The 27,219-nt window shown below is 39.2% G+C and overlaps 1 protein-coding gene across 1 annotated transcript in view; it reads right to left on the bottom strand.

Moving 5' to 3' along the window:
• The window catches only part of CSMD1 (CUB and Sushi multiple domains 1), a 2,043,790-nt gene that overhangs the window by 456,683 nt on the left and 1,559,888 nt on the right, over nucleotides 1–27,219 (bottom strand). The window contains 1 exon segment of the mRNA XM_050802644.1: nucleotides 87–269. Coding sequence (XP_050658601.1) covers nucleotides 87–269 — 183 coding nt within the window.

The following is a 27,219-nucleotide window of genomic DNA, read 5'->3' as shown; positions in this document are numbered from 1 at the left end:
ATGGGTGGTCTGTGTCTTTCTCCTTTTCTCCCCTTGCAAGATCCTTGCAGGACAGGAGGGAGTCCAGGTCAAGGCGCAATACTCACATACACAGCTGGGCTTGTTGCCAGACCACTGATTGTTCTGCTGACAGGTGATAACTCTCTCCCCCACCAACTCAAAGGCCGCCGGGCATTCAAAGGTGAGTGTGTCTCCATGGAGGAAACTGCTGCCCGTCCGCTTCCCGTAGGCGGGGATTCCAGGATCCCCACACCCTCCCTTTTCAATTTCTGAAAATGGAAAAACAAATGAACCCTTAAAAAAAACACACACACAAGGAATATTTTTATCTCTCCACTTTAGAAAGTGAACACATGGCTTCTTTTTGCTGAACTAAACATCATTTTTGTAAACAGTTTCTAAAGGATATTCAATTGATCTTAAATTTAATTTCAAATACCAAAAAAAATAAATAAATAAATAAAAGGAAGGTCATTTCACAAAGAGAAAGGTATTTAATTTGCTGTCTTTTAAGGGATACACATGGCTACACAGATATGCTGACAACACAAATGCTGCAATTAATCAGTGCACCTTCTGGATATGTCTGGTCTTTTCTCTGCAATTGCTACTACTAAAATGCAAATACCAGTTTTGTTTTCAACTATGTGCTTTTTGCCATAAACAATACAGAAAAGATTCTTCATTCCCTACTGAGTATTTAAATAAATAGAATCTATTTGAATCTTCTTTCCCTAAAATGAATGTTAACACTCATTTATGAAACAGAATGAAAAACAGTTTGGTCTACAGAGGAAAACAAAATATTCAGAATCAATCTTTCATTAAAACATCACTGTAATAAAACATGCATCCAAATACACCAAACCTATAATATATTTCAAACGTTGATCTGTCTCAAATGTTAACTACGCAGAATGTTTTCATTAAAATGTGTTATTTATTCATTTTAAAGAATTGTTTTGAGAACCACTGTGTGTCAGGTCCTCTTCTAGTTGTTGGGCTTAGTGAATAAAAGAGACAAAATCCTTGCACACATGGGGCTGGGGCTGGACATGGTTTGGCTGTGTCCCCACCTAATTCTCACTTTGAATCCCACGTGTTGTGGGAGGGATCCGGCGGGAGGTAATTGATCATGCGGGCAGGTCTTCTCCGTGCTGTTCTCATGATAGTGAATAAGTCTCAGGAGATCTGATGGTTTTCTAAGGGGGAATTGCCCTGCACAAGCTCTCTCGTTGCCTGCTGCCATCATGTAAGATGTGACTTGCTCCTCCTTGCCTTCCACCATGATTGTGAGGCCTCTCCAGCCATGTGGAACTCTAAGTCCATTAAACCTTTTTCTTTTATAAATTGCCCAGTCTTGGGTATGTCTTTGTCAGCAGTGTAAAAACGGACTAATACAGGGTTTATGTTTTATGGAGGAAAATTTTTTAAAATTATTATTATTTTTTTTGAGACAGGGTCTCACTCTGTTGTCCAGGCTGGAGTGCAGTGATGTGATCATAGCTTCCTGCAACCTCCAACTCTTGGGCTCAAGTGATCCCCCCACCTCAGACTCCCAAAAATGAATGTGATTTGATGATGGGTAATTTAAGACAAGATAGAGGGGTATAGAGAGATGGATGGAGGAGGCGGCAGTGAAGAAAATGCCCTGAAGGAAGAAGGCAATCGGCCCTTCGAGAAAGCGATGTAATCCCAGTGTGCCTGGCAGGGCAGTGAGGGACAAATGGGCAGAGGTGGCTTGGAGAGGAAGGGAGGCCCTGCCTCTCGGGCTTCCTGTTTGTGCAGAGTGATGCAGGAAGAAGGCATTGCAGGGCTTTGGAGGAGACCTGGCGTCCTCTGACGACAGGTTTCAAAGATTCCTCTGCAACGTTGGAAGAGCAGAGGCTGGAGAAAAGTGAGTTCCAGCAAATTCAGGGTGGTTTCTCTGGACACCTATCCCCAAAATGCATTGGTTTTACTTTTAGAATTCTTCATGGAGAATTATTATCTTGCAGGGGCTAAGAGCAAATTCCAATTTATTGGTGTTTGTTGTTGTTGTTTTTTTAGTAAACTACTTCCTTTTTTTTTTTTTTTAATTTCCATAGGTTTTGGGGGAACCCAAGCAGTATATGCTGAACTCAATTTGTAGTCTTCTATTCCTCATCCCCTTCACACCCTTTCCCTGAGTCACCGAGTTCTACTTTATCATTCTTAGGCCTTTGTGTCCTCATAGCTTAGCTCCCACTTATGAGGGAGAACATATGATGTTTGGTTTTGCATTCCCGAGTTACTTCACTTAGAATAATAGTCTCCAACCCCATCCGGGTTGCTGCAAATGCCATTAATTCATTCTTTACTATGGTTGAGTAGTATTATGTCATATATATATACACACACACACATATATATCTATATGTACCCATATATCTATATGTACCCATATATACATACATATATATACACACACACACACACATACATACACCACAGTTTCTTTATCCACTCATTGATTGATGAGCATTAAGTTGGTTCTACATGTTTGTAATTGCAAATTGTGCTGATATAAACATGTATGTGCAAGTGTCTTTTTCATAACCTAACTACTTTCTAATCAAGCTGTCAGTTTTGGGAATGCTTGTAGAAGTGACTCAGAACTGAATTTCAAGATGGTTTGAAGGTCTGCTGTGAGGGATATAGAAACACTCAGAGGTTGATCCAGAGATGTTATATTGCATTCAGGAGGAGAAACTTTACCTCTAAATGTCTCGGAATATCAAAGAAGTGAAGTTTGCATACATTATCACACTAGTATGAAGATATTCAAGATATTCAATACAGAGGATGTCACCACCTTCTGTGAAGCAGAATAGCACACACACAAAATGTAGGTATTTGGTTGAGGTTCAAGGTACGCTGCTAACTTCACACCTTAGGCTACCAAACAAAGATGATCCTTACAGAGTCAGCTCTATGAAAGCGAAATGTTCCTAATGCAACACAAGTCAAAGAAATCTACAGAGAGCACCGTTGCTTAAAGATAGTTCTTGGAGTTGAAGTTGTTGAACTTGAGTTGAACAGAGCTGGGAACGGGTTTACTTAAATTTATCGCTTGGGAGGCCCTGAATGAGCATTTGTCACTGAAATTGACAAAGTGAATTCAAAACCCTGCATGGTTTTGTTTCATCTTGTTTGATGTGGGTTCTCCTTTGGGAAGCTGGCTGGGCACCCAGGGTCCTGGCATAGCACAAAACTCTGCAGTCAGGAGTCCAGACACCAGATTTGGTGTTTGCTGGGACACTGTGATCAATTTAGTCTCATCAAGCCTCAGTTTTCACATTATGAGCTTCCTACTTCCCACCTCAAAGGGTGGCCATGAGAATTAAAGAATAAAATTCATGGAAATTACCTGGCATGTTGCACTGGAAATATAATTATTGCTACGATTATTAGCAAATCTTAAATGTTTCATTCTGCCTCTGTGATGCTGAAGTTTACAATTTCTTCTTGGAGTAAAATAAATTATGGCATTTTGGATACTATTTGTAATATTAATTAATACAGGGAGCTCTACTGTGCAGGGGTTTCAGAAATAAAATGAGGGTGAGGGTCTTTCTGCTTTCCATGTTGAGGGTCAAGAGAGTCCTTTGGTTACCTGATCTCACCAAAGAGGCTGGTGTTTGTTTATCCTGATGCATGGTTACTGCTGGCCGTGGACAGAACTTGTGCTGGACACATCCCTTATCAGGCATTAGGGGCTGACTAGTAACTATCAAAGTAGCACAGTCCAAACTCAGCAGGTTTGCGTGTTTCACCTAGCTTTTGTTCTTTAGTTATAGAAGAAATGGAAGCATGTTTCATAATTATGCCAGTGATATTTCAAATGGGGGAACTACTTTGGAATATTTTGCATTCTTGATTTCTTACACACTGAGTGTCACTACTGCCTCCAAATTATGGTGACAAAATTGATACAGCTTTTGGAATTTTATTTGAGGGTCATACCACCTTCAGGTAGAGTAGAAAATGAGTAAGATACTGTTGACATTGATACAGTATGTGTGTCAAAGACCCTTCTCTGTATGTCAGAGATGATTTTGACATATTTTCTTAGAAACAAACACTATGGCCAGATGTGGTAGCTCACGCTTGTAATCCCAGCACTTTGGAAGTCTGGGGTGGGAGGATCACCTGAGATCATGAGTTGGAGACCAGCCTGGCCAACATGATGAAACCCTATCTCTACTAAAAATACAAAAATTAGCCGGGAATGGTGGTGCATGCTTGTAATCTCAGCTACTGGGGAGGCTGAAGCAGGATGATTGCTTGAACCCAGGAGGTGGAGGTTGCAGTGAGCCAAGATCGCAACACTGTACTCCAGCCTGGGTGACAGAGTGAGACTCCATTAAAAAAAAAAAAAAAAAAAAAAAACAAAAAAACACTATGATTTGATATCAATTCAAAGATTGATGCACCTAAAACAAAAACAAAACAAAATGCTGTTCAAAATATCTCTTCCAAATTATTGAACTAGATATAAGATTTGATAATGAAGGGGCCTAAGGAAAATATTGTCAAAGGATCATTCCGGAGAGCTTACATAGTCCAGTTACAAATACTGTCACACATCCCTCTCTTCTCCAAAATACATCACACAGAAAATTTTCTCTATTGCTCTAGCTGTATTCCCAAACATGCCATGTCGCGTCTCAGTTCAGGTTCTCACCCTTCACTGTCTATCATCATTTGCCATCATAGATGCTGTTGAGGTCCTCTCACTGCTCCCCATGCTGCAGCCAAAATATTTTCCCAAACTCCAATCCTAAGGATGACCCTACTTTGCTTGAAATGTTTCTGGTGACCAACTTTATTCTTAGTCCAGATCCTATCCAGGACTCAGGAAGCCCTGTGTGATGTGAACATCACTGTCTTCTCCTAGGACATATTTCGTTAGCTCTTTCCTGGTATTTCACAATCCAGGTATGCTACAATTTCTTTTAGTACCTGAGGGTGTCTCCCCTCTTCAGCCTCCACACCTGCTGTAAATATTTAGTCCATTCTCTCCTCTGTTGTCTTATCTAACCACGCGCTGTTGATATTCTAATTCAGTCTGCACTTGCTCAGGGATGGCCCGTATCCTACATGTCTCTAGCACCACTCTTTTCTGCTGCAAGACTTGCCACTCTGCATTACATTTATTTTTTGTGCTTTACTGTAAGCCCTGGGAGAGTCTTATCTTGGTGATTGTGAAATCTGCAGCACCTATTTAGAGTCAACACACAACAGATGCTTTTCTAAATTATTGTTGTTATTAAACTTGCAACTTAATGATTTTTATTCTCACTCACATTTACATACTTAATTGTATTTTAATTGACAAATATAAATTGTATATATAGTTCATCTACAGCATGTTATTTTGAAATATGTGTATGTATCATCATGGCTAAGCAAAGGTAATTAATATACTCATTACCTTACTTACTTTTGATGAGAACACCTATAGTCTTAGCAATTTTCAAAAATATAATATGTTATTATTAACCATAGTCACCATGTTGTATAATAGATCTCTTGAACTTATTTATATGTTGCATTTATTTATTTGAGGTGGAGCCTCACTCTGTTGTCCAGGCTGGAGTGCAGTGGCACAATCTCGGCTCACTGTAACCTCTGCCTCACAGATTCGAGAGATGCTCTTGGCTCAGCCTCCCGTGTAGCTGGGATTATAGGCATGCACCACCACGCCTACCTAATTTTTGTATTTTTTAGCAGAGATGGAGTTTCAACATGTTGGCCAGGTTCGTCTCAACCTCCTGGCCTCAAGTGATCTGCCCTCCTCTGCCTTCGAATATGCTGGGATTATAGGCGTAAGCCATTGTGCCTGGCCTTGTATGTCGTACTTATAGGCATGTGTGTGTACATTATATGTTCTATTTATATGAAGATTTTATATATTCTGGAGAATCTGATGAAGCTCAGTCCCTTTTTATTCTTTGCTCCAGACTGAGATATGCAAAAATGGAAAAGTATACAAGTAATAAAGGGAAAATAAAACTTCTATATTGGTAAAATACATCTATGTTGTTTAGAAACATATCCCCAAGTTTTCATGAGAATAAGTGAGATTTTTTAAATTGTCAAAGAAGATTTTGAGTTGCATATGATATTTAATTCTTGGCACTTACAATGATTAGCCACTAGCTACAGTGACTTTTCACACTTGTCAATTCTTTTTAAAAATAAGTGTACTTTAGATATACTTTAGAAAACTGGCCTTTTAAAAAAATAAATAACAGAGGACTAAATACTACAAGAGAAATAGAGAAAAAGAACTATGAAGGTAGAAATAAATGAGTGTGGACCTATGATGAATTTTTAAACATCCAATTTGCACATAAGAATGTATTTGATGTATACTTGAATTTCAAAAAGGGCTGAGAAGAGGGCAGAAAGGAATGAGACATAGCTGTGCCTTCAGAAGCATAGTTAGCACACTTGCTTGTTTCCTTTTGTGTAGTCAACCATGGGGGTCCCAGGAGCTATATGGAAACACGTCCAGGGAGTTGCCTGGTCCTTTAGATTCTGCTGCTGCCACATCCCCTGCTAACACCGTTTCTCGTGTTGCTGGCAGGTCAGGCAAGGCAGGGCTGTGCACGGACACAAGACATCTAGTACAGAACTCACTCAGTCTACACTGCTGTGTGTTCTTTGTTCTCTGTGACCTGCTTCCACAAGTAGATGAGAACTCCATGAATGACAGCTTTATCAGGTTCTTTCTCTTCCCTTCCAAAACCACTTATGAAAGTTCTTTGTATAAAAGCACTCAATGAATAAAATTAAATTCTAAAATTATATTCACCCATAGTCATGTATATGAACAGCAATTTCTCTAAATCTCAATAGATGACGATTGTATTATATAAGCTAATATCCCTGAATTTTAGTGAGAATGATTTACCAAGAGTTTAAATCACACCACGTTCTGCTCCCACAGTTGTGCTTGCGTTACCAAATTTATTCTGGATGGGGTAGTAAAATTTCTGTTTGACATATGAAATATACTAGGTTGCTGCAGTCTTTGTTACCTTGAAGAGTTCATTTAGATTCCTCCAGTTATCACAAAATTGATGTACTATGATGATGTTCCATAAATAAGATGGACCTTTAAATTCCATATGCGTTGCCACTGGATTGCAATTAATATTCTGCAGAAACCACTTTGCTGTAGCTGTTCAGGAAATATTTCTTAAAAATAGTGGAAAACATTTAGATTTCAGACAGCTAACTTTTTATCTCCCAAAATAGCAGACCAAACCTCTTATCGTCTGTGTAAGGTATTTACACAACTTCTTACATGCTTATTCGTATAAAAGCAGTGTTGTCTAGCCTGTATGTCTGCCTTTTTCCTCATGTGCTATTTGACCACCACCTGTATTCTGAACTCAGGGCTTAAAAAATTTAAACACACACTAGAATAGTTAAGGTGTTCCAGGGCTACCATAACTACTATCTGTGGTAAGCCTTAACAAACAGATTAAAATGGCCCAAAAATCAGTACATGCTTTCATTTTCTGGCTGAAGAGAGAGTGAGTAAAAGCAACAGTTTCTTGTGCAAGTGATCATGTTGTGCCTGCTCTTAGATTAATTCTCATTTTTTCCCCTAAGACTTTCACTCAGAAATCCCTAAAATAACTGATTTATTTTCATCATCTTTGGAAAACAAGATTGCAGCACATGAATGGAAATCTACCCATCCTGTTTTTTGGAGAGAGCGTGAGAACATTTCTACGTGGTGTGGACGTGGCACATGCTCCCGTCGTTACTGAAAACCACACGACACAGCACAACCCAGCACTTGGACAGACGCGGAACCTCCCTGACTTTGTCCTTGTCTGTCATGATCAGTCACATAAGCCCAGAAAGTAGCGGATTGCTGTTACAGTGGCCTGTGCTTGTTAAAATGATGTGTAATCCTGCTTAATTACGGTGTTCAGGGGAAATTCTGTTGTGTCCATGAAATATCGTATTTGCTTTTCATACAAACGTGCTCTGACTAAAACAAGAATGAGATGATTCCAAAGGTGTAGTCAAAAGCTAAGATGAAGCGGGAATTATGCCTGTTGTGTTTTCCTTTCTCTTTTGTGGTCCCAGTGTGAAACGCTGGACTCTGGAAATTCGGGCTATAAGTAACCACAGAAATGAACTGTCTAAGCACCTCATCTTGCTTGTCTCATGGAGACTATGAGTGTATACATTTTCAAACTCGTTTATAGCACTGTCCAAATTATTTATTAGTGCTGTTGGAATTCAGAACTTTGTTGGTGATACTGCCCAGAAAACTAAGATACTGGACCTCAGAGAGCACTTACTGGGAAAACAACAATTTTATTCAAGATATTGGTTAACTACAATCATGGAGTCGTATTTCCTTGGCCAAATTCCCTGACAGTCCCGCTGATCTAGTAACCCGATTTGGGAATATAAGAGGATTGATTTTGAGCTGAAGATTCAGATCCAACAAGGTCCCGTGTCTCAGCTCAAGAGGTCTGTCTGCCATAACTTGCAACGTAATGAGAAGCAGGTTTTCCAGTGGTCCCACTGCCTGCACCAGAGCAAGAGAAATCTACATCGACATCACAGGGCATCTCCACGGAATTTCCAAATTGGCGATAAGGTAGACACACGGGATTCCACAAACAAATGTCAGACCATAGTAGGAAATGAGAAGGAAGAAGGAGTCATTTTAAAGGATATAATGTTTCCTTTTTAATATTATAGATTTCTTTTAAAGAAATAGAAAATGAATGCAAGAGCCAAGCTAGTAAGGAAAAGCACCTCCGAATAAATGAAAGGTATGTATAATGCAATTTTACTTTCCAGAATTAGCAGAAATTTAGTCCTGAAAAATCATCTTGCTATAGTGTTACTTTAATTTGTACTATACTCAAGGCATACAAATATTTAATGCTCTGCTGTGTCTGTCGCCATTGTTTAAGGCTGAAACGCCAGTGATAAACCTCATGGAGGTCGAGGCTTCTCAATGACACAAGCTGCGCTGTTCTCTAATTCTTAGCTCAGCAGGAACTGCACTTGTTGCCTCAGCAAGTGACAAATTTCTGAGTGCCTAAGTGGTCATCCTCACAGAGGATCTATTAGGCTTACAATCTGCACCCACCAGATGCTCCTGGTTTATTCTTGAGTTTGGGTTCATCGTAAACTTTAAAAATAAAACTGACTCCACTGTTGTTTCCAAAATGAATAACTGAAAATGGAGGATGAAGGTCCCGATTGCCAGATGAAGCCAAGTGAACAAAATAGGAGTAAAAATTTACTATTCTAGAATTTCTGTTTTCAAGTAATAAAAATACAAACATTTTTATTTTAAAATAGGCATATATACTGATTTTTAATAAAAATTCTATGTATTTGTTTTGCCTGTTGGGAGGAGGATATTCAAGTGACCCTCAGCTACCTAGGAAATTCTGAAACCTGGAAAATCCCAGGTCTGGCCAATTGCTATAGATTCATGACCCCTTTTATCAACAGCAATGACAAGCAAATAAATAGCAAAAAAAAGTGGAGAAATAATTCAGATTAGTTTCATCACCTACAAGTTTTTAACAAATAGCACATGTTCTTATTGAATACCAAATAGCCAACATCTCAAGAAAAAAACAAAACAAAACAAAAAACCCTGCATATCCAGATTCATTGAAAGAAATAATCTTCACCAATACAGTTTTTCATAGATTAGTTGCTTCATTCTCCTGCTACTTGTAGACCATAGTCTGGAAGCAGGATAGCAAAGTGAGTAGAAACATAGACTCTAGAAATAGATCCTGTTTTAGATAGAATCTCAGCAACATAAATTATCTATGTGACTTTCTGCGAGTGGTCGAAGTACCTGTTTACCTAATTGTGGATAATCGTTCCCATCTCCTTAAAGATCCAATGCAAAGTGCTTAAATAGAGCCTGGTGTATATTAAATTATATCACTTTGCTATTACTAACATCATCATTGATATTACTTTTAATTTCAATAGTTGGGAAGTCATTCAACTTAAGGAAAGCTAAACTAAGTCCCCAAAATCATTTGATAAAAGTCCTTAAAAGATACAACTACTCTATGGTATTCCTTGAAAACTTAGAACCCCAGTGTAACCACGAGAAAAGCATCAGGTAAATACCACCTGAGGAACAGTCTACACAATACCAACCAGGACTCCTCAAAACACCCAAGGTCGTCAAACCAAGGAAAGGCAGTTACAACCCAGAGGGACCAGGTGAGGCAGGACAGTTAACTCAGGGTGGATCTGGGTGGTTCCTGAGACAGGAAAAGGTCACTAGGAAAAAAAACAGCCATGGAAATCTGAATAAAGTATGACCTTCAGTTAATAATGTTTCCATATTGTGATGAATGTGCCTAAGAATATGAAATATTAAATATAGGGAAACTGGCTGTGGGGTGGACACAAATGCTCTGTACTATCTTTGCAACTTTTCTGTAAACCTAAAACTACTTTAAAATTAAAAATTTTAATTTTAAAAAAGAAGTGTTATTTTTAAATGTGTACTACTGTCCTGGTTAAAAATTAGTCAAATTCTAAAATTTGGTGTCTCAATACCTTTGTCATGCTTGCAATGATTCCTTTTAGGTATAGATTATAGAATACTAAGATTTTGAACATTCTATTACTTTCACCATTCTGGGCATGGATTGAAGATTCCTTAAACAGATAAAGATGGTACATGTTTACACTCCAATATATTAAAAATAATAAGTAAAATGCTTCCCATGATTGAGAATAATCACTCTTTCCTGCTTCTCTTGGTTCAGTTATCTAATAATCAGAATTTATTATATATTAAAGAGACAAATACTGCCTATTTATAGTTTTCCTCTGTGCTGTAGATTATAAAAAAAGACACTAAAAACTGTAAAGTTTTACTGTGGTGATGGTCATTTTATTACAATAACTGAGGACAATAAAGCTTCATTCGCTGATTCTTTGCTCATTTTCAGTATGAAAAATGAAAATTATATCTTTAATATTTTATAAAATTGATAGGCAATTTCTTTTCTTAAACTCGTAATACAAGACAATTGAAACCAAGTCTGGAGGAAAATGCATAGTCATAAAAGTACAAAGAGTGGTGGTCTTCAGACTGGACCCAGGGATTGGCCATGGGTGGGTTCTCCAGAAGGAAACAGTTGGATATAGGACGAGGACTGCTCTGAGCCCACGTTCCTGAGGGAGCGACACATAGAATGGGCAAAGATAAAGGAATGACCAAATGCAAAGGAGGGTTACTACATACAATCCCAGATTATGATTAAGAAAAGAGAAACATCGTTCTCTACCTTACCGAAGACTTATTGTTTCATTTACGCAAAACAAAGAATAAAGGAGTTCTTACTATGAAAGTAACAATTTAGTAGACTCTAGTAAAATCAGCCAATTCAAGATAGTATTTAGCGTGTTTGATTATGTGTTAATCCCCAAGATTAAAAAAAGTCCCAGATTTCTAAATGATAGATTCTACAGATATCTTTTTTTGTTTGAGACAGAGTCTTGCTCTGTTGCCCAGACTGGAGTGCAGTCTGTGATCTTGGCTAGCTGCAACTTCCACCTCAAGCAATTGACAGGTTCAAGCAATTGTCCTGTCTCAGCCTCCCGAGTAGCTGGACTGCAGGTGCACGACATCACACCCAGGTAATTCTTGTATTTTTAGTAGAGACAGGGTTTCACCACATTGGTCAGTCTGGTTTTAAACTTCTAACTTCAGGCGATCCACCCACCTCGGCCTCCCAAAGTGCTGGGATTACAGGCGTGAGCCACAGTACCCGGCCCCACAGATGTCTTAGAGTGTGAGCTGCAGCATCTGGCCCGACAGACTTAGAGTCTTACAGTATGAGCCACCGCGTCCGGCCCTGCCGATGTCTTAGCGTGTGAGCTGCCGCGTCCGGCCTCACAGATGTCTTAGATTACGAACCACCGTACCCGGCCCTGCTGATGTCTTAGAATATGAGCCACCACGCCTGGCCCCACAGATGTCTTAGAGTGTGAGCCACCATGTCTGGCCCTGCCGATGTCCTAGAGTGGATTCTATCATCTATATCTATCTACCGTTCCCAAGACTGGGAGATCAATGATACCTCCAAGGTCACTCTACTCTGCACCAGTGTTTCATTCCTTTGAAACTTTGTTTCACTTATTGTCAGTATTGCTGCCTCTCCACATGAAGGGGCTACAGTTTCCTCAAGGGCTGGACTCACACTTAGCCACTCGGTATTCTTGATGGCATACAATTCTGGGGACCTGATCAATGTGCAGCCAATAACTTGGGGTTTTTTGAGGGAGTTGGAAAAAATGAGTCACAAGTTGAATCTGAAAGAGGAACCAAGAATCTTGGATGTGGGGCCACTTTCCACGTTGTTTTTCCACTCACTTTCCCCAAAATGCCCATTGAAAGAATCTTTCAAGAATTTCATGTGCATATCAGTAATTCTTATAATTGAATCTGTTTGAAAGCATTTTAAAAGGCATGCTACTAAACAAATCTGTTGTAAGACAGAAACAGAAGACAGAAGACAAAACAGAAGACAGAAGACAAAACAGTACATTTTGAAAAAGAGCATGTTACAATAGGACTAGACCATGATCTGCCTTTTGGGAATCAAGTGGGAAAAAAAATTAAATATTTCAAATCTATTTTTGATGCATTATTCTGATGCTAGTGATTTTAAGTATTTTTCATTGTCTTAGTCCCCTTGTGCTGGGATAACAGAAAACCACAGACTGGGTAATGCATGAAGAGCAGAAATCTATTTCTCATGGTTCGAGAGGCTGGGAAGACCAAGATAAAGGCACTGGCAAGGTTGGTGGCTGATGAGAACTGCTCTCTACTTCTGAAATAGTGCCACGAATTCTGTGTCCTCCAGAGGGAGGAACGCTGTGTCCTTATGTGGCAGAAGGAGAAGGGCAAAGGGGTAGATTCTCTTGTTAAGCTCTTTATGAAGGGCCACAGCTCTTAGTGCTGTCAAATTGGCAACACCTGACTTATACAGGGGACACCTTCAAACACCAGCACCAGCTAGTCCAGTTGTACAGTTCTATGCATTTTTTTAAAAATAATTCAACAGATTAAATTATTTTTGGGTCACTTATTATTGTTCATCCCAGTTCAATGACATTTTTAAAGAGTTAGTTTAATTAAGGAATGAATTAGGTACCACAAATTTTACCAAGTCTAAATTAACAATTTAATGAGTCTTAATTTAATTGGATGAATTTGACTACAGGATATAGTCATGTATCCAATATCAAAACCATGCTATGGAGCCTTCTCATTCCTCCACGATTTCCTCCATACCCATTTTCAGTCCGTTTCTTCTCCCTTTCCCTGGCTCTTGGCAACGAGTGATCTGATTTCTGTCACTGTAGCTTTCCCTCTTCCAGAATTTCATATAAATGGAATCATAGGATACATATATTTTTGTGTCTGGTTTCTTTCACTGAGTGTAATGATTCTGAGATTCATCCATTTGGTTCCCTGTATCAGTAGTTATGACCTTTTGGTTGCTAAATGGTTCTCCACTGTGTGGCTTTGGCACCATTTGTCTATCTCATCGCTGGCTGACTCAGTGGTTCTCCACTGTGTGGCTTTGGCACCACTTACCTGTCTCATCATCAGCTGACTCAATGGTTCTCCACTGTGTGGCTTTGGCACCATTTGTCTGTCTCATCACCGGCTGACTCAATGGTTCTCCACTGTGTGGCTTTGGCACCACTTGTCTGTCTCACCACCGGCTGACTCAGCGGTTCTCCACTGTGTGGCTTTGGCACCACTTGTCTGTCTCATCACCAGCTGACTCAGCGATTCTCCACTGTGTGGCTTTGGCACCACTTGTCTGTCTCATTATTGGCTGACTCAGTGGTTCTCCACTGTGTGGCTTTGGCACCACTTGTCTGTCTCACCACCGGCTGACTCAGCGGTTCTCCACTGTGTGGCTTTGGCACCATTTGTCTGTCTCATCACTGGCTGACTCAATGGTTCTCCACTGTGTGGCTTTGGCACCATTTGTCTATCTTGTCATCAGCTGACTCAATGGTTCTCCACTGTGTGGCTTTGGCACCATTTGTCTGTCTCATCATCAGCTGACTCAGTGGTTCTCCACTGTGTGGCTTTGGCACCATTTGTCTGTCTCATCACCGGCTGACTCAGTGGTCCTCCACTGTGTGGCTTTGGCACCATTTGTCTGTCTCATCACCGGCTGACTCAGTGGTCCTCCACTGTGTGGCTTTGGCACCACTTGTCTGTCTCATCACCAGCTGACTCAGTGGTTCTCCACTGTGTGGCTTTGGCACCACTTGTCTGTCTCATCACCAGCTGACTCAGTGGTTCTCCACTGTGTGGCTTTGGCACCATTTGTCTGTCTCATCACCGGCTGACTCAATGGTTCTCCACTGTGTGGCTTTGGTACCACTTGTCTGTCTTATCACCACTGATGGGCATTTGGGTTGTTTCCAGTTTGGGGCTATTATGAAGAAAGTCTTATGAATGTTCCAGCCCAGGTCTTTGTGTGGAAATGTGTTTTTATTTCACTCGGGTGAACACTTAGGAGTGGAACTGTTGGGTCACAGAATAGGCACATGCTTTTTGGTTAATGGGTACCCCCTCAGCGATCTTGTCTCTCGTCACGACTGGGATGGAGGAAGTCACCTCCACTAGTCCTAGGGCACCAGCCCCTTCTGTTTAGACAAATTAATTGAGGCCCTCAAATAAACACACAGCTCAATCATTTAACTGTTTTTGGATACTTACAAAATCAGAAAAGATTCACATTATGTTTTCTTTGTTGGTGAAAAAGCAGTATCTCCAAGGTCTCCCAGACCATTTTTTAAAAATTTACCTCCTTTTAAAAATTCTTTCTTTTATTTTCAATGCACTCATTCTTCAACTATAAATATGGCACAAATTTATCAGTATAGGAAGCTCATTTGTATCTAGGAGCATAATAAAATATAACATGATTCAATTACAGTTCATCGTATTTGTTTAGTATAGGAAGCTCATTTGTATCTAAGAACATAATAAAATAGACCATGATTCAATTAGCGTTTATCATATTTGTTTGAAAAAGCCAAGTATTGCCTAGTTTAGTCTCTTTATGCTGAATACAATCTGACTTAATAATCTCTGATTAGAAAACTTGGGAAACTATTGAATAGTTCATACATTGCCCAATTACTGCATTCATTGAGTATCCCAAGCAAAATATACCACAAAGTTGCACATCTAGTCTGTGTTTTTATTCACTGCTTGTATATGAATATGTGTAACTTAATGATTGTCCCTTAGGTCATATAGAGAAAAAAAATCAAAAAATTATTTGGCTATTGTTACTGTAGTTTTTGTAATTACACTTAGTAAAACAATAAAATACGACTCCAAAAATGTAACCCTAGTATCACAATTTGAACACAAAATCTTTCTTATTAATTCAGATAAAGAAAAAAATGTGCGTTTCTGTGATTATACCATGATCTTACTTTCTTTGTCATTTCTATCACGATGGAATTATCCTTCTAGATTATCAGGTCAATTGTCAAGGAACCACAGTGCTTGTTTTCAAGGAACACTTACTTGACTTAATAATGGCCCAAGAGTAGTAAAACTGGCTTGTTATCATCATTTTATTTTTTAAATATTATTTTATTTGAGACAGGGTCTTGCTCTGTCGCCCAGGCTGGGCACCATTATAGCTCACTCACTGCAGTCTCAGGCTTCTGGGCTCAAGTGATCTTTTGACCTCAGCCTCAAGTGGCTGGGACAACAGGTACAGGCCACCACACCCAGATAATTATTTCATTTTACTTTTGTAAAGACAGGGGCCTCACTACGTTGACTAGGCTGGTTCTAAGTCCCTGGGCTCAAGCAATCCTCCTTCCCCAGCTTCCCAAAGTGCCACCATGCTTGTCCTATTTTATCATTAGTCATTGTTGTTAATCTCTTACTGTCCCTAGTCTATAAATTAAACTTAATCATAAGTATGTATGCATAGAAAAAGCTTAATACGGACGGGCGCAGTGGCCCAAGCCTGTAATCCCAGGACTTTGGGAAGCCGAGATGGGCGGATCACGAGGTCAGGAGATCGAGACCATCCTGGCAAACACGGTGAAACCCGTCTCTACTGAAAATACAAAAAAATTAGTTGGGCATGGTGGCGGGCGCCTGTAGTCCCAGCTACTTGGGCGGCTGAAGCAGGAGAATGGCATGAACCGAGGAGGCGGAGCTTGCAGTGAGCCGAGATCACGCCACTGCACTCCAGCCTGGACGACAGAGCCAGACTCCGTCGCCAAAAAAAAAAAAAAAAAAAAAAAAAAAAAAAAAGCATAATACATAGGGTTTAATTTCAGGCATCCACTGGGGGACTTAGGGCTTATCTCCTTTGGATAAAGGAAACTCCAGTATTTTGAAAATGCCCTGTCCCAGCTGGGTGCGGTGTTTCACACCTGTAATCCCAGCACTTTGTGAGGCCGAGGCAGGTGGATCACGAGGTCCAGAGATCGAGACCATCCTGGTCAACATGGTGAAGCTCCCTCTCCACTAAAAATACAAAAATTAGCTGGGCGTGGTGGTGCCTGCCTGTAACCCCAGCTACTCGGAAGACGGAGGCAGGAGAACCTCTTGAACCCAGGAGGTGGAGATTGCAGTGAGCCGAAATCTTGTCACTGTACTCCAGCCTGGGTGACAGAGCAAGACTCCGTAAAAAAAAAAAAAAAAAAAAAAAAAAAAGAAAGAAAGAAAGAAAAGAAAGAAAATGCCCTGTCTCAGCAGCATGGAGCCCCAGAGAGTTTTCATTACTCTGCTGTTGTTGTTAGTGCATTCTGCCCTCAATAAAAACATCAAAGAAAATCTGGCTAGGTTCAGATAGCCTTTTTTCTCTCTTTTAATCCAATAGACAGCAAATTTAACCACGGTAAATTTCAGCACCTTGATTCATGCATATTGACAATGAGGTGAATAACTATGAATTGCTATGAACTGTTAGAATAAAACTGATCAAAGATGACCATAAAGGGTTTTAGTATCTATCATCTCTAAAAAGTGAGTAATGGAATCTGCATTGTATTTCCCACTAGAATAAAAGGGGTTTTATCTCAAGTAAAATGTGTCTCTGTGAACCAAAAACCTGGGTCTATGTAGAATCAGAAAGAGTTATTTAAAAAAAAATCTGTGCCACTCTGAAAATATTCCTGATAAACTGTGAAAATATAAAAAACTGAAATAGACTATTGCATGAATTAAACTTATACTTGGTTTGGTAACGTTTTCCAAATTTATATTATCCTATCCCTAACATTTTCCTTTAAATAATAGTAAATACAAAGGCAGGACATGTGAGGACCTCTATTAGAATCAAGATTTCATTCTCAGTAATATACACACTACTCCTCAAAGTTCCACCCCACAAATCACATGAGTTAAATGATTTCTTTATCATCAATTTTTGTAAGTACCAGAGGTGATTTTGTTCCATAGGTTATGTATCAGACAGCGATCATGAGACTCACAGATACTTGGAACACCACTTTTGGATCAATTTAGGTCGACTTCTATAACTTTGCTTTTTTATTAAAAAAATAGAACCATCACTCACTTTTCAAATCAATTAAGGGAAAGGGAAGCTGGAGACTGTCCACCTGCTCTTTCCCTAAATTGCCTCCTCTCCTCCTTCAATGTCATCTTAAGTGACTTCTCCTAATTAAACACCAGGACAGATGAAAACATAAGGCAATATAATTTTTTATTTATGTTTTTATTTCTTGACACTGCCAGTTTCAAGGTGAGATGCTATAATTATCTTTTTAAAAACTTGTCAACTTCCTTTAGTTTTCTTACATTAGAAACAACTAAGTCAAATTATTGTGCTAAACTTTATAGTTTACTAAAATGTAGGCCTGACATAAAGTAATTGATGCTAAGTTATATTTAATGGGTTGTGCCCAGTTAGTTACCTCATGTTCCAAATCACTGGATGTATTAGTCCATTTCGTACTACTATTAAGAACTGCTCAAGACTGGGTAGTTTATAAAGGAAAGAGGTTTAGTTGACTCACAGTTCAGCATGGCTGGGGAGGCCTCAGGAAACTTACAATCATGGTGGCAGGTAAAGGGGAAGCAAGGTGCCTTCTTCACAAGGCAGCATGAAGGAAAGGAATGCAGGGGGAACTACCAAACACTTATAAAACCAACACATCTCGTGAGAACACACTCACTACCACGAGAGCAGTATAGGGGAAACCACCTCCATGATTCGATCACTCTACCTGGTCTCTCCTTTGACACATGAGGATTATGGGCATCACAGGGACTACAATTCAAGATGAGATTTCAGGTGCAGACTCAGCCAAACTATATCACTGAATAAGCATAACAAGAACTGGTCAGATTTTATTTTGCTTTGAGGGTTTCAAGGCCAGCCTACTTCATCGCAAAACACAAAATGACACAAATAAAATCAGAAGCTCAAACGGAAGACCTGGAAACGAATCAGTACCAATTTTTCTTCAAGTCAAAACTTCTCATAAAAGATGGTCCCAGTCCCCTATTTAATAATAACTATAAATAATCATAAAAATTAACAACATTTAATGATTCCACAATTCCCATATATATATATATAAACATTTAAAATGCAGACTTTCAGAGTCAAATGATGAAAATATTTAATAAAGATGAAGTAAAAAGAACCTTCTCCATCAACACTATTTGTATGGAAATAATCATATTTCAAATCTATGAGATATGAAACAATCTATTTGACCATACTCTACAAATCTACTGTTCATAGAGTGATCCCGCAAAAATAATGATCTTTATTAAACTTCCATTAACTCACTTTATTCCTTTTATCAACATTTTTTTTTCAAATTCCATGGAAATGTAAAAGTAACTCTTTAATTTAATCAGGCTATAATAAGCTACCTCAATCAAATTCAGAAAGGAAACTAGAGACTACTTTAAAAACCCTCTCCAGAGGACCAATTGCTTCCAGCAGAGGAAGTGTTTGCCTGTCAAATCGATTACTGTCAGTGTGTAATGTTAGTATCAGTTTATGAGCTCAACTGATAATTCACAGGGCTGACAAGTGCCCTTACAGAATCAGGAATTAATAAGGCAAAGGAATTTTGAATTCTAGAAAATGGAATTAAGCCTTAATACAGTCAAGAACATAGCAACTTTGTCAAATTGCATTATCTGGTTTGTTGCATCTACCATTACTTATATCCGAATGTAATTACAAAACAGCTATTATTCTTACAGCACCTGAACTTTGAAATTAAATAGATTTTAAATTATCATATGGGTTTTAAAAGTTCTAATTTCAACTATATGGTTGGGGACCTAAAAGCGCTATTTGAACTACGTAGAATGAATTTCGTTGACTGTTAAACACTCAAGGAAGTGGGAACTTAAAAATCACTTAAAAAAACCAAAACAAAACAAACAAACAGCTCTGCAGCCAGAACTCCTTCCTTATTCAGAGTTGAATGGCCAGGCCCTCAAGAGAAGCATAACTTTTGCAGCTTATGCAAATATTCAAATTACAGTAAAAATCTTGACAGAAGCTGGACTTTAAAAAAATGGCACTAGAAACGAAACTGTTAAGAATATTAAATCACTCCAAACTGTTTATATTGAGCATATTTTACTAAAGAAAGTACTCAAATAAAAATGATGGGTGGAAAAAAAGACTTTCATAGCAACCCACTTAAAAGACTGACCATACCAAATGTCAGCAAACATTTAGAAAAATTGTGTGTTAAGAGTTCACTGTCAGTGAGGATGGAAATTAGCACAGCCACCATAGAAAACCGCATGCAGCTTCCTTAAAAAAAGTAAAAAAGAACTATCATATTACCCAGCCATCCCACTACTGCGTATATACCCAACAGAAATGAAATCAGTACATGGAAGAGATAGCTGTACTCCCCTGTTCATTGCAGGATCATTCACAATAGCCAAGATATGGAAAGAACTGAGGTGTTCATCGATGGATGGATAATGGTAAAAACGTGGAATACTATTTGGTCATAAAAAAGAAAGAAATCCTGTCATTTGCAGCAACATGGATGAGCCTGAAGGACACTTTGTTAAGTGAAGTGAGCCAGGCACAGAAAGATAAGCACAACATCATCTTACTCTTACGAGAACCTCAGAAAGCTGATCTCATAGGAGCAGAGGATAGAATGGTTGTTACCAGAGAGACTGGGGGAGGCAGGAGGACAGGAATGGTGAGAGATGAGTTAACAGGCGCAGGGTCTCAGGTAGAGGGAAGAAGTTCTTGTGTGCTATTGTGCAGAAGGGTGATTACTCTTAACGATATTGTACGGTGTATTTCAAAATAGCTAGAAGAGAGGATTTTGAATGTTTTTACCATAAAGAAACAATGAACGTTGGAGAGAATGCAAATGCTAAGAACCTTGATTTGACCATTTCACAATGTAAATATGTACTGAAGCATAGAGAAACTGAAATGATAATAAAATGCTGAAGGAAATATAAAATGGAAAAATTATTTTGGGAAACAATTTGGTAACTTTTAAAAAAGTTAAACATGTACTTAATATATGACATGACCCTTCCACATAGAGGTAGGGACCCAAGGGAAAATGGAAGCCATGTCCAAACCAATACTTGTACACAGATGTTCATGGGACCTTCATTCTTAAAATCCCCTGCAGAGAAAAAGGCATGAAGACACTTTGCGGGGTGTCAAGAATGTTCAATATCTTTCACTATGAGGTATTCACACTCTGGGAGGTGTTAACAATGTTCAATATCTTGACTAGGGGTGGTGAAAACAAGGGTTGACGTTGATCAAAACTCATCAAATTGCACACTTTTAAATATCTGCATTTCTTGTCCATAAAATATAACATACTGAAACTGTTAAATTGTTAGATTTTTCAGCCTAAAATTTTCTATGAAATAAAGTCTGTGGTTGTTGTTTTCTAAGATTTGTAATTTATACTTTACCTATAATAAATTACTGATAGTCCCACCTTCCCCACAAAAATACATCCACACCAACAGCCAGTGCAACTGAGTTTGGTCACATAGACTGTGTGCACCAGATCACACCAGGGGCACTGGCCACATTGTCTATTTTTTATTTGTCAATCTCTATATGTATTAATCGATATCTGTATGTACGTATGTATGTATGTGTGTGTGTGTATGGGCATACATATACAAATTTAATTATAAAAGAGGATAAATCAGAACTAAAATATAATTGCCAAGTATGTATATATACACTCACATGCATATATACATATATACACACATACGTACGTATATGTATATGTTTGTGTGTATACTCATATTCTCTCATCTTCCCTTTGTGATTCTTCCACTGATATCTAGGACTATTTGCTATAAGGGAGATGTTATTACATCATTATTGGCAATATGAATAATTACATGTGACAGTTAATAACTGCTTACTGTGTACTGAGAAATGCAGAAATCATTTTGTATGTGTTATTAGACTTTAAACTAGATTATACACACCATAAGAGTGGGAGTTGTATCTGTCTTCTGTTTATTTTTTTAATGCTGAACATTTTGTCTGACATAGATAGTAGGTATTTAATTAATGTTTATCAAGTAGATGATGGTTATGAAGTCCCTTTATTTCATTATTACAACACGTTAAAGCATTTTTGTGCTAGGCACAGTGGCTCACACCTGTAATCCCAGCACTTTGGGAGGCTGAGGTGGGTGGATCATTTGAGGTCAGGAGTTTGAGACCAGCCTGTCCAAAATGGTGAAACCACGTCTCCACTAAAAATACAAAAATTAGCCAGGCGTGGTAGCAGGTTCCTGTAATCCCAGCTACTCAGGATCAGGAGGCTGAAGCAGGAGGATCACCTGAACCCTGGAGGTGGAGGTTGCAGTGAGCAGCGATCAACAGCCCTGCACTCCAGCCTGGGTAACAGAGCGAGATTCCATCTCAAAAAAAAATAAATAAATAAAATCAAGAAAGTTTTATTGTAAATATATAAGATAGGTTCTATGGTTTACCTTATTTTACAGATAAAATAATTGAAGCTTGAAGAAAATTAGATAACATTCTAAGCACTGAATAGTTGCATAACTAGTAAAGTGGAGGTTTCAGTTCGGTCTTTTCACACTGCATTTTGTGAGCCCTTAAATCTCTCTTCTTGGTTTTATTTCCTTAGCAAGATCAGGATCCCTGCTAGTAATGGATTGTGGGAAATGCAGTTTCCAGGTTTCTAGACTTTCTCTTCTAGACAGCAAGGAGCTCATTAGAAAGTGAATATGGTTAAGACACCAACAGTGCAAGCAACTCTATGGACTCTCTATGGAAGAGGGCTGATGGAGATTAGGATTTCCCAATTCCATTAAGACACAGGTCCATGCAGCTGAGACTCCCCATCTCTCACCTTCCCTCCCATGTGCGGGTATCACACCTGGGCCGTCACTAATCTAGTTTCACCCTGCGTACTCGCCTCTGCTCTACAGAAATGTGGTAGCTTGGAGTCTGAGAATTTTCCCATCTCATTTTCCCACTAGGCAGTTGCTTTAGTGTGCCGCTTTTGTATTTCCGGTTTGTCTTCTCCCGGAAGTCAGTATGTCACTTTGAGTTTTAAAAGGCTACTTAACTGGTATTCATCTTGCTGCCTCCCTGCCCCATCCATGCCCATGCCTTTTTTCCAGTAGTGCATGCCTCTCTTCCATCCCTTGTATGAGAGTTAAATTATAATTTACTTGAATTTTCTTCTATCTCTGCTTGATTTACCTAATTTCCACCAATAAACAACTGACCAAACTTGTTTATTAATGTTCTCCCTTCATGTTTCTGGTAACATATGACCCAAAGGCTTGCCAAAATTAAGATGAAACACATCACATCTCTCACTTTACTTTTGCTCTATCTACAATGATAACTTGTTCAATGACTTTTAAAATTTGCTCCTATTTATTCGTAACATTGGAGAAAATAAACGTTTTATTCTATACAATTGTCTTTTCCTACCAGCCTGCCACCACGCCCACAGTGAGATAAGATATCGGCCACTCTGCCTCAGCACCTCTTACTTCCTGCCTTGATACCCGCTGCTCTTCCGCGGCACCTCTTACTTCCTGCCTTGACATGACTTTGCTATGTCACACTTCTTTCAAATGTTAGTAGATTCTTGATAGTATCACAGACTCGAATGTGATCATCTAAGAGATCATTGTGTGGATTCCATCTTCTGCTTAATTTTTGAAGTTGCCTACTCTGAAAATTATAACATAATGATAGGGTCTAAGAAAAATCCCAGAACCCAATTGGTAGTTATCAACCAACCACTCACCAGAAAGCTGACTCAGCAGATTGCTTGGTAATACCTGAACATATTCTGGACATTATAATAGGGAAGAGGCATGGGTGGAGAACTGAATATGACTGTGGAAAAATAAAACCCCTATTAAAGAAATAGATTTTTAAATAAAATATTTGGGATTGAGAGAGTATGCAAATGAAAGATAGAAGGTTAAAAGAAAAAATAATGTAAAGTGTCTACTCCTTAGCATTGTCAAGTGATGAAATGTATTTATAGCACAGCAGTCCCTGCTTAACTTTTGCAGGTAATCGTTGCCAAGTATTTGGTGCAAAAATAGAAATGGTAATTTTTAGATTTTTAGAAAAGTTGTTACTCCTTCCCATTACTGAAAGTTAAAAATTGTTTTCAATATGAGCTATTTTTGTTTGTTTGAGATGGAGTCTCACTCTGTCACCAGGCTGGAGTGCAGTGGTGTGATCTTGGCTCACTGCAACCTCTGCCTCCTGGATCAAGAGATTTTCCTGTCTCAGCCTCCTGAGTAGCTGGGACTACAGCTGTGCACCACCACAACCAGCTAATTTTTGTATTTTTAGTAGAGACAGGGTTTCACCATGTTAGCCAGGATGGTCTTGATCTCTTGACCTCGTGATCTGCCTACCTCGGCCTCCCAAAGTGATGGGATTATAGGTGTGAGCCACCGCGCATGGCCAACATGGGCTTGTTTTTTATTCTACATTGTTTATGTGAAATGGATCTGCTTCAATATAGTCATCGGAATAATGCCTAAACACATAGACACACACAGTGCATTTCCTCTAATCATTGAAGAACATACCTTATCAATAAATTGGGGTTACAATCAGGTTCTTCCAGTAGCAGATGGTATACAAAATTCAATTTAAGATGTGGTAACAAGTCATTGAAAAAATAAATTTACTTGAAAACTGTGTCATAGCAACCTAGTTTTTAAAAATGATAATCCAATGAATACATTTTATCCAGAGATGGGAAGGTTAGAAAGTTGAATTTTGATAAATGTGGTGGGATTTTGAAGAAACAATGAATGAAATAGAAATAAACTTTATTTGATGACTTTTGTGGAACTATAGTTGTTGACATAGAGATGCAGTTACTTTTCTGTTTCTTCAAAATTCTTCTAACTTAACTCCAGGTCTTCTGACCATATAGCTTTATTTTGATTTTCTTGACAGGAACTTCTACTGCCCAACTGTTTTTCTGCAACTATTTTCAATGAGAATCCCTTCTGCCTTTAAAACTGGGCATTAAGTGAACTACCCACTTTCTTAATATCCACTTTGCTCCTATATTAAATATTTTATTTTTTCTTTATTTGTGCTTGGTGTTGTGTGGTGTGGGCAGGTTCCTTCTTGGTTCATTTTTCAAGATCTCTTTATTATATAATGACCATGGTTCTTTTGTGGGCAGCCTAAATTATTTTCTCATTAAAGCCAAGCACAGGTGCCACACTCCAGTGGTAATAAGCGCATCTTCTGTATGTCTTGGCCCATCGGATGGCATGTAGCACCCAACACTGGTCAGATGCTTTTCTCTCAGTGGAAAATGACAGAATGCCTGCATCCCCCATATTCTTATTTTCTAATCTGAAGCTAAATTCAGGCTTGCATTGACTTTTAATTTCCCTACTTAAGAGGCTTAAGAGCAGATTCATCACTGCACAGTTCTAGGACTAAAAAACGGGCTCCCGTGGCAGCTCAGCCAGTCTCTCTTGCACTGGAAATTGCTTCCTGCTCCAACTTCTGGTTAAGTCAGCTACAAAGTTCCCTGAACCAAGGTGCTCAGTCCTGCATAATCTCAGATGGCTCCCAGGCAACGTTCCCCTCTGGAGGTCTAAAGATTTCCTTTTACGGGACAAAGCCCTGAGTGATTTCTCTGCTTTCCCATAAACTACAAGAATGGAGTCATTCCTGGCATTCTTTGGTTATGAGACCTGAGGTCTTAGTAGCATCTGATGCTTTCCAGAGTAACCTTAGAATTACATAAGAATACCTTTGAGGTTCTCTGGTGGTAAATGTTTAGATAAGGCCATCATGGTAAGTATTCCTTAGAACATTTCCCATTTGTGCCAGCATATTTTCAGAATATTACCTGTATAAGGTATGTCTAAATGGTTTTTTTAAAACTTTATTTCATTTTCAGGTTGATATAATCTCTAATGCAAAACTCATCTAATTACCAGTAAATGTTCCTATATGTAATACCAAAATTAAAGATCAAGGTGATTTTATGACTTTTCCATCTAATTTCTTCTAAGCATTTGTAAAGAGTTCCAGTTAATTCAATATTTGCTTATTCCATACAAGACTATATTAGAGAAAATAGTATCCCTGACAGTTAATATGTGTTTTCACTGCATTTTGTTATAGACAGTTCAAAAATTTTCTGCCTTGATTATGAAGTACAAATATTTCCTTCTAAATATTGAATATAATTTAGATTATATTATTTCTCCAGCCTAAAATCGTGAGGAAATCCCATTTATTAGTGTTAATTCTCAACCTGATTTCTTTATCTGATCTCTCCACCTTTTCCCCATATCCCCCTCATTCCTGCCCCGTGGACTTTATTTTGCTGCTGAATAAAATAACTAATTTAACATCTGCAGACAGCTTGTCTGCTCCCATCTTGTATTCATCCCCTGGAACACTCAGTTCCTTACACTTCTCACCTATATTTCTATCAGTCAGAGTGCTGGCAGGATCAGAAAATTTAAAAAAGTTAATGCAGGAAATACCAGGAATACTTTTGATTGGTTTAAGTCAACTACCATGGGCTAGTTAGCACAGTTCCCCTATGCTGGTCGCCGTGGACCTATTTATCCCCCCAGGGAGCTGGTAGCAGACAGGACAGGAAGGCGGTAGCAGACAGGACTGGGAGCTGGTAGCAGAGAGGACAGAAGCCCCGGATGGGAGCTGCTACCTTTGGCAATGCATGGGAGAGAGACAAGAGACAGCACACACCTGCTTCACTCACTCTGTGCCCTCAGTCACTCCCCTTTGGTGAATCCCAGTGAGAAGTCAGAGGGCAAAAAAGCCCCTTGATACTCTCAGTCCTCAGAGCACAGAGCTCCCTGGGAAAGAAAATCATATCCCTGACAGTTAATGTGTGTTTTCACTGCACATATTTCACTGGGAAAGGTGAAGCACGGGGCAGAGGGGACAAAACAGATGCCCTGAGTGGTTCTTCTCCATCAGTCCAGCCACCCAATCCCACCACCACTCTGGAGACCTCATAGAAATGCCTGGCACATCACCCATGGATACCTATTGAAAGCATCCCACTCTTAGACCACCACATTCTGTCGAATCCTTTCAGCTTTTGGGCATTCCTGAAGCCCACTCTGTCTACCTCTCCGCCTGCATGGAGACTTCCAATCAACAAATCTCGTCATATCTGTCTTCTAACTACACCTCAAATCTAGTGACCTTGATGACTATGAGCTGTTACATGAGGCAGCCCCTCTCACCTGTAAGGTGCTACTCACCTTCCGTCCCACCCGCACCCGCCTTCACCCAGGCCTCCTTCCCATCCCAACATCCTACACGTCACTCAGTCAGGTTGTTCCTTGAACAATGTGTGTCAGGTCAGGCAACTGCCCTGCACAAAACTTCCACGGCTTCTGATCGCAGAGTGACGAGAGAGACAAGGCAGGGGGCCAATGCGTTGACTCCTCCTGACTTTGCTTCTGCCCCACTGGAAAGATCTTCCCCTCAGATGACTCTTCCCACATAGCTTAGTGTGGTCTTCCTGCCGTTCACCAGATACAATCCAGGCCATCTCACTTTGCAACATTGCATTTGCAAGGACACACCCCAGCTATCCAGGTGGGCA

The sequence above is a fragment of the Macaca thibetana genome, chromosome 8, assembly GCF_024542745.1.
Source record: "Macaca thibetana thibetana isolate TM-01 chromosome 8, ASM2454274v1, whole genome shotgun sequence".
Lineage (NCBI taxonomy): Eukaryota > Metazoa > Chordata > Mammalia > Primates > Cercopithecidae > Macaca > Macaca thibetana.
Note: the sequence above shows the minus strand (reverse complement) of the source record. Positions and strands in the feature narration are given on the sequence as shown.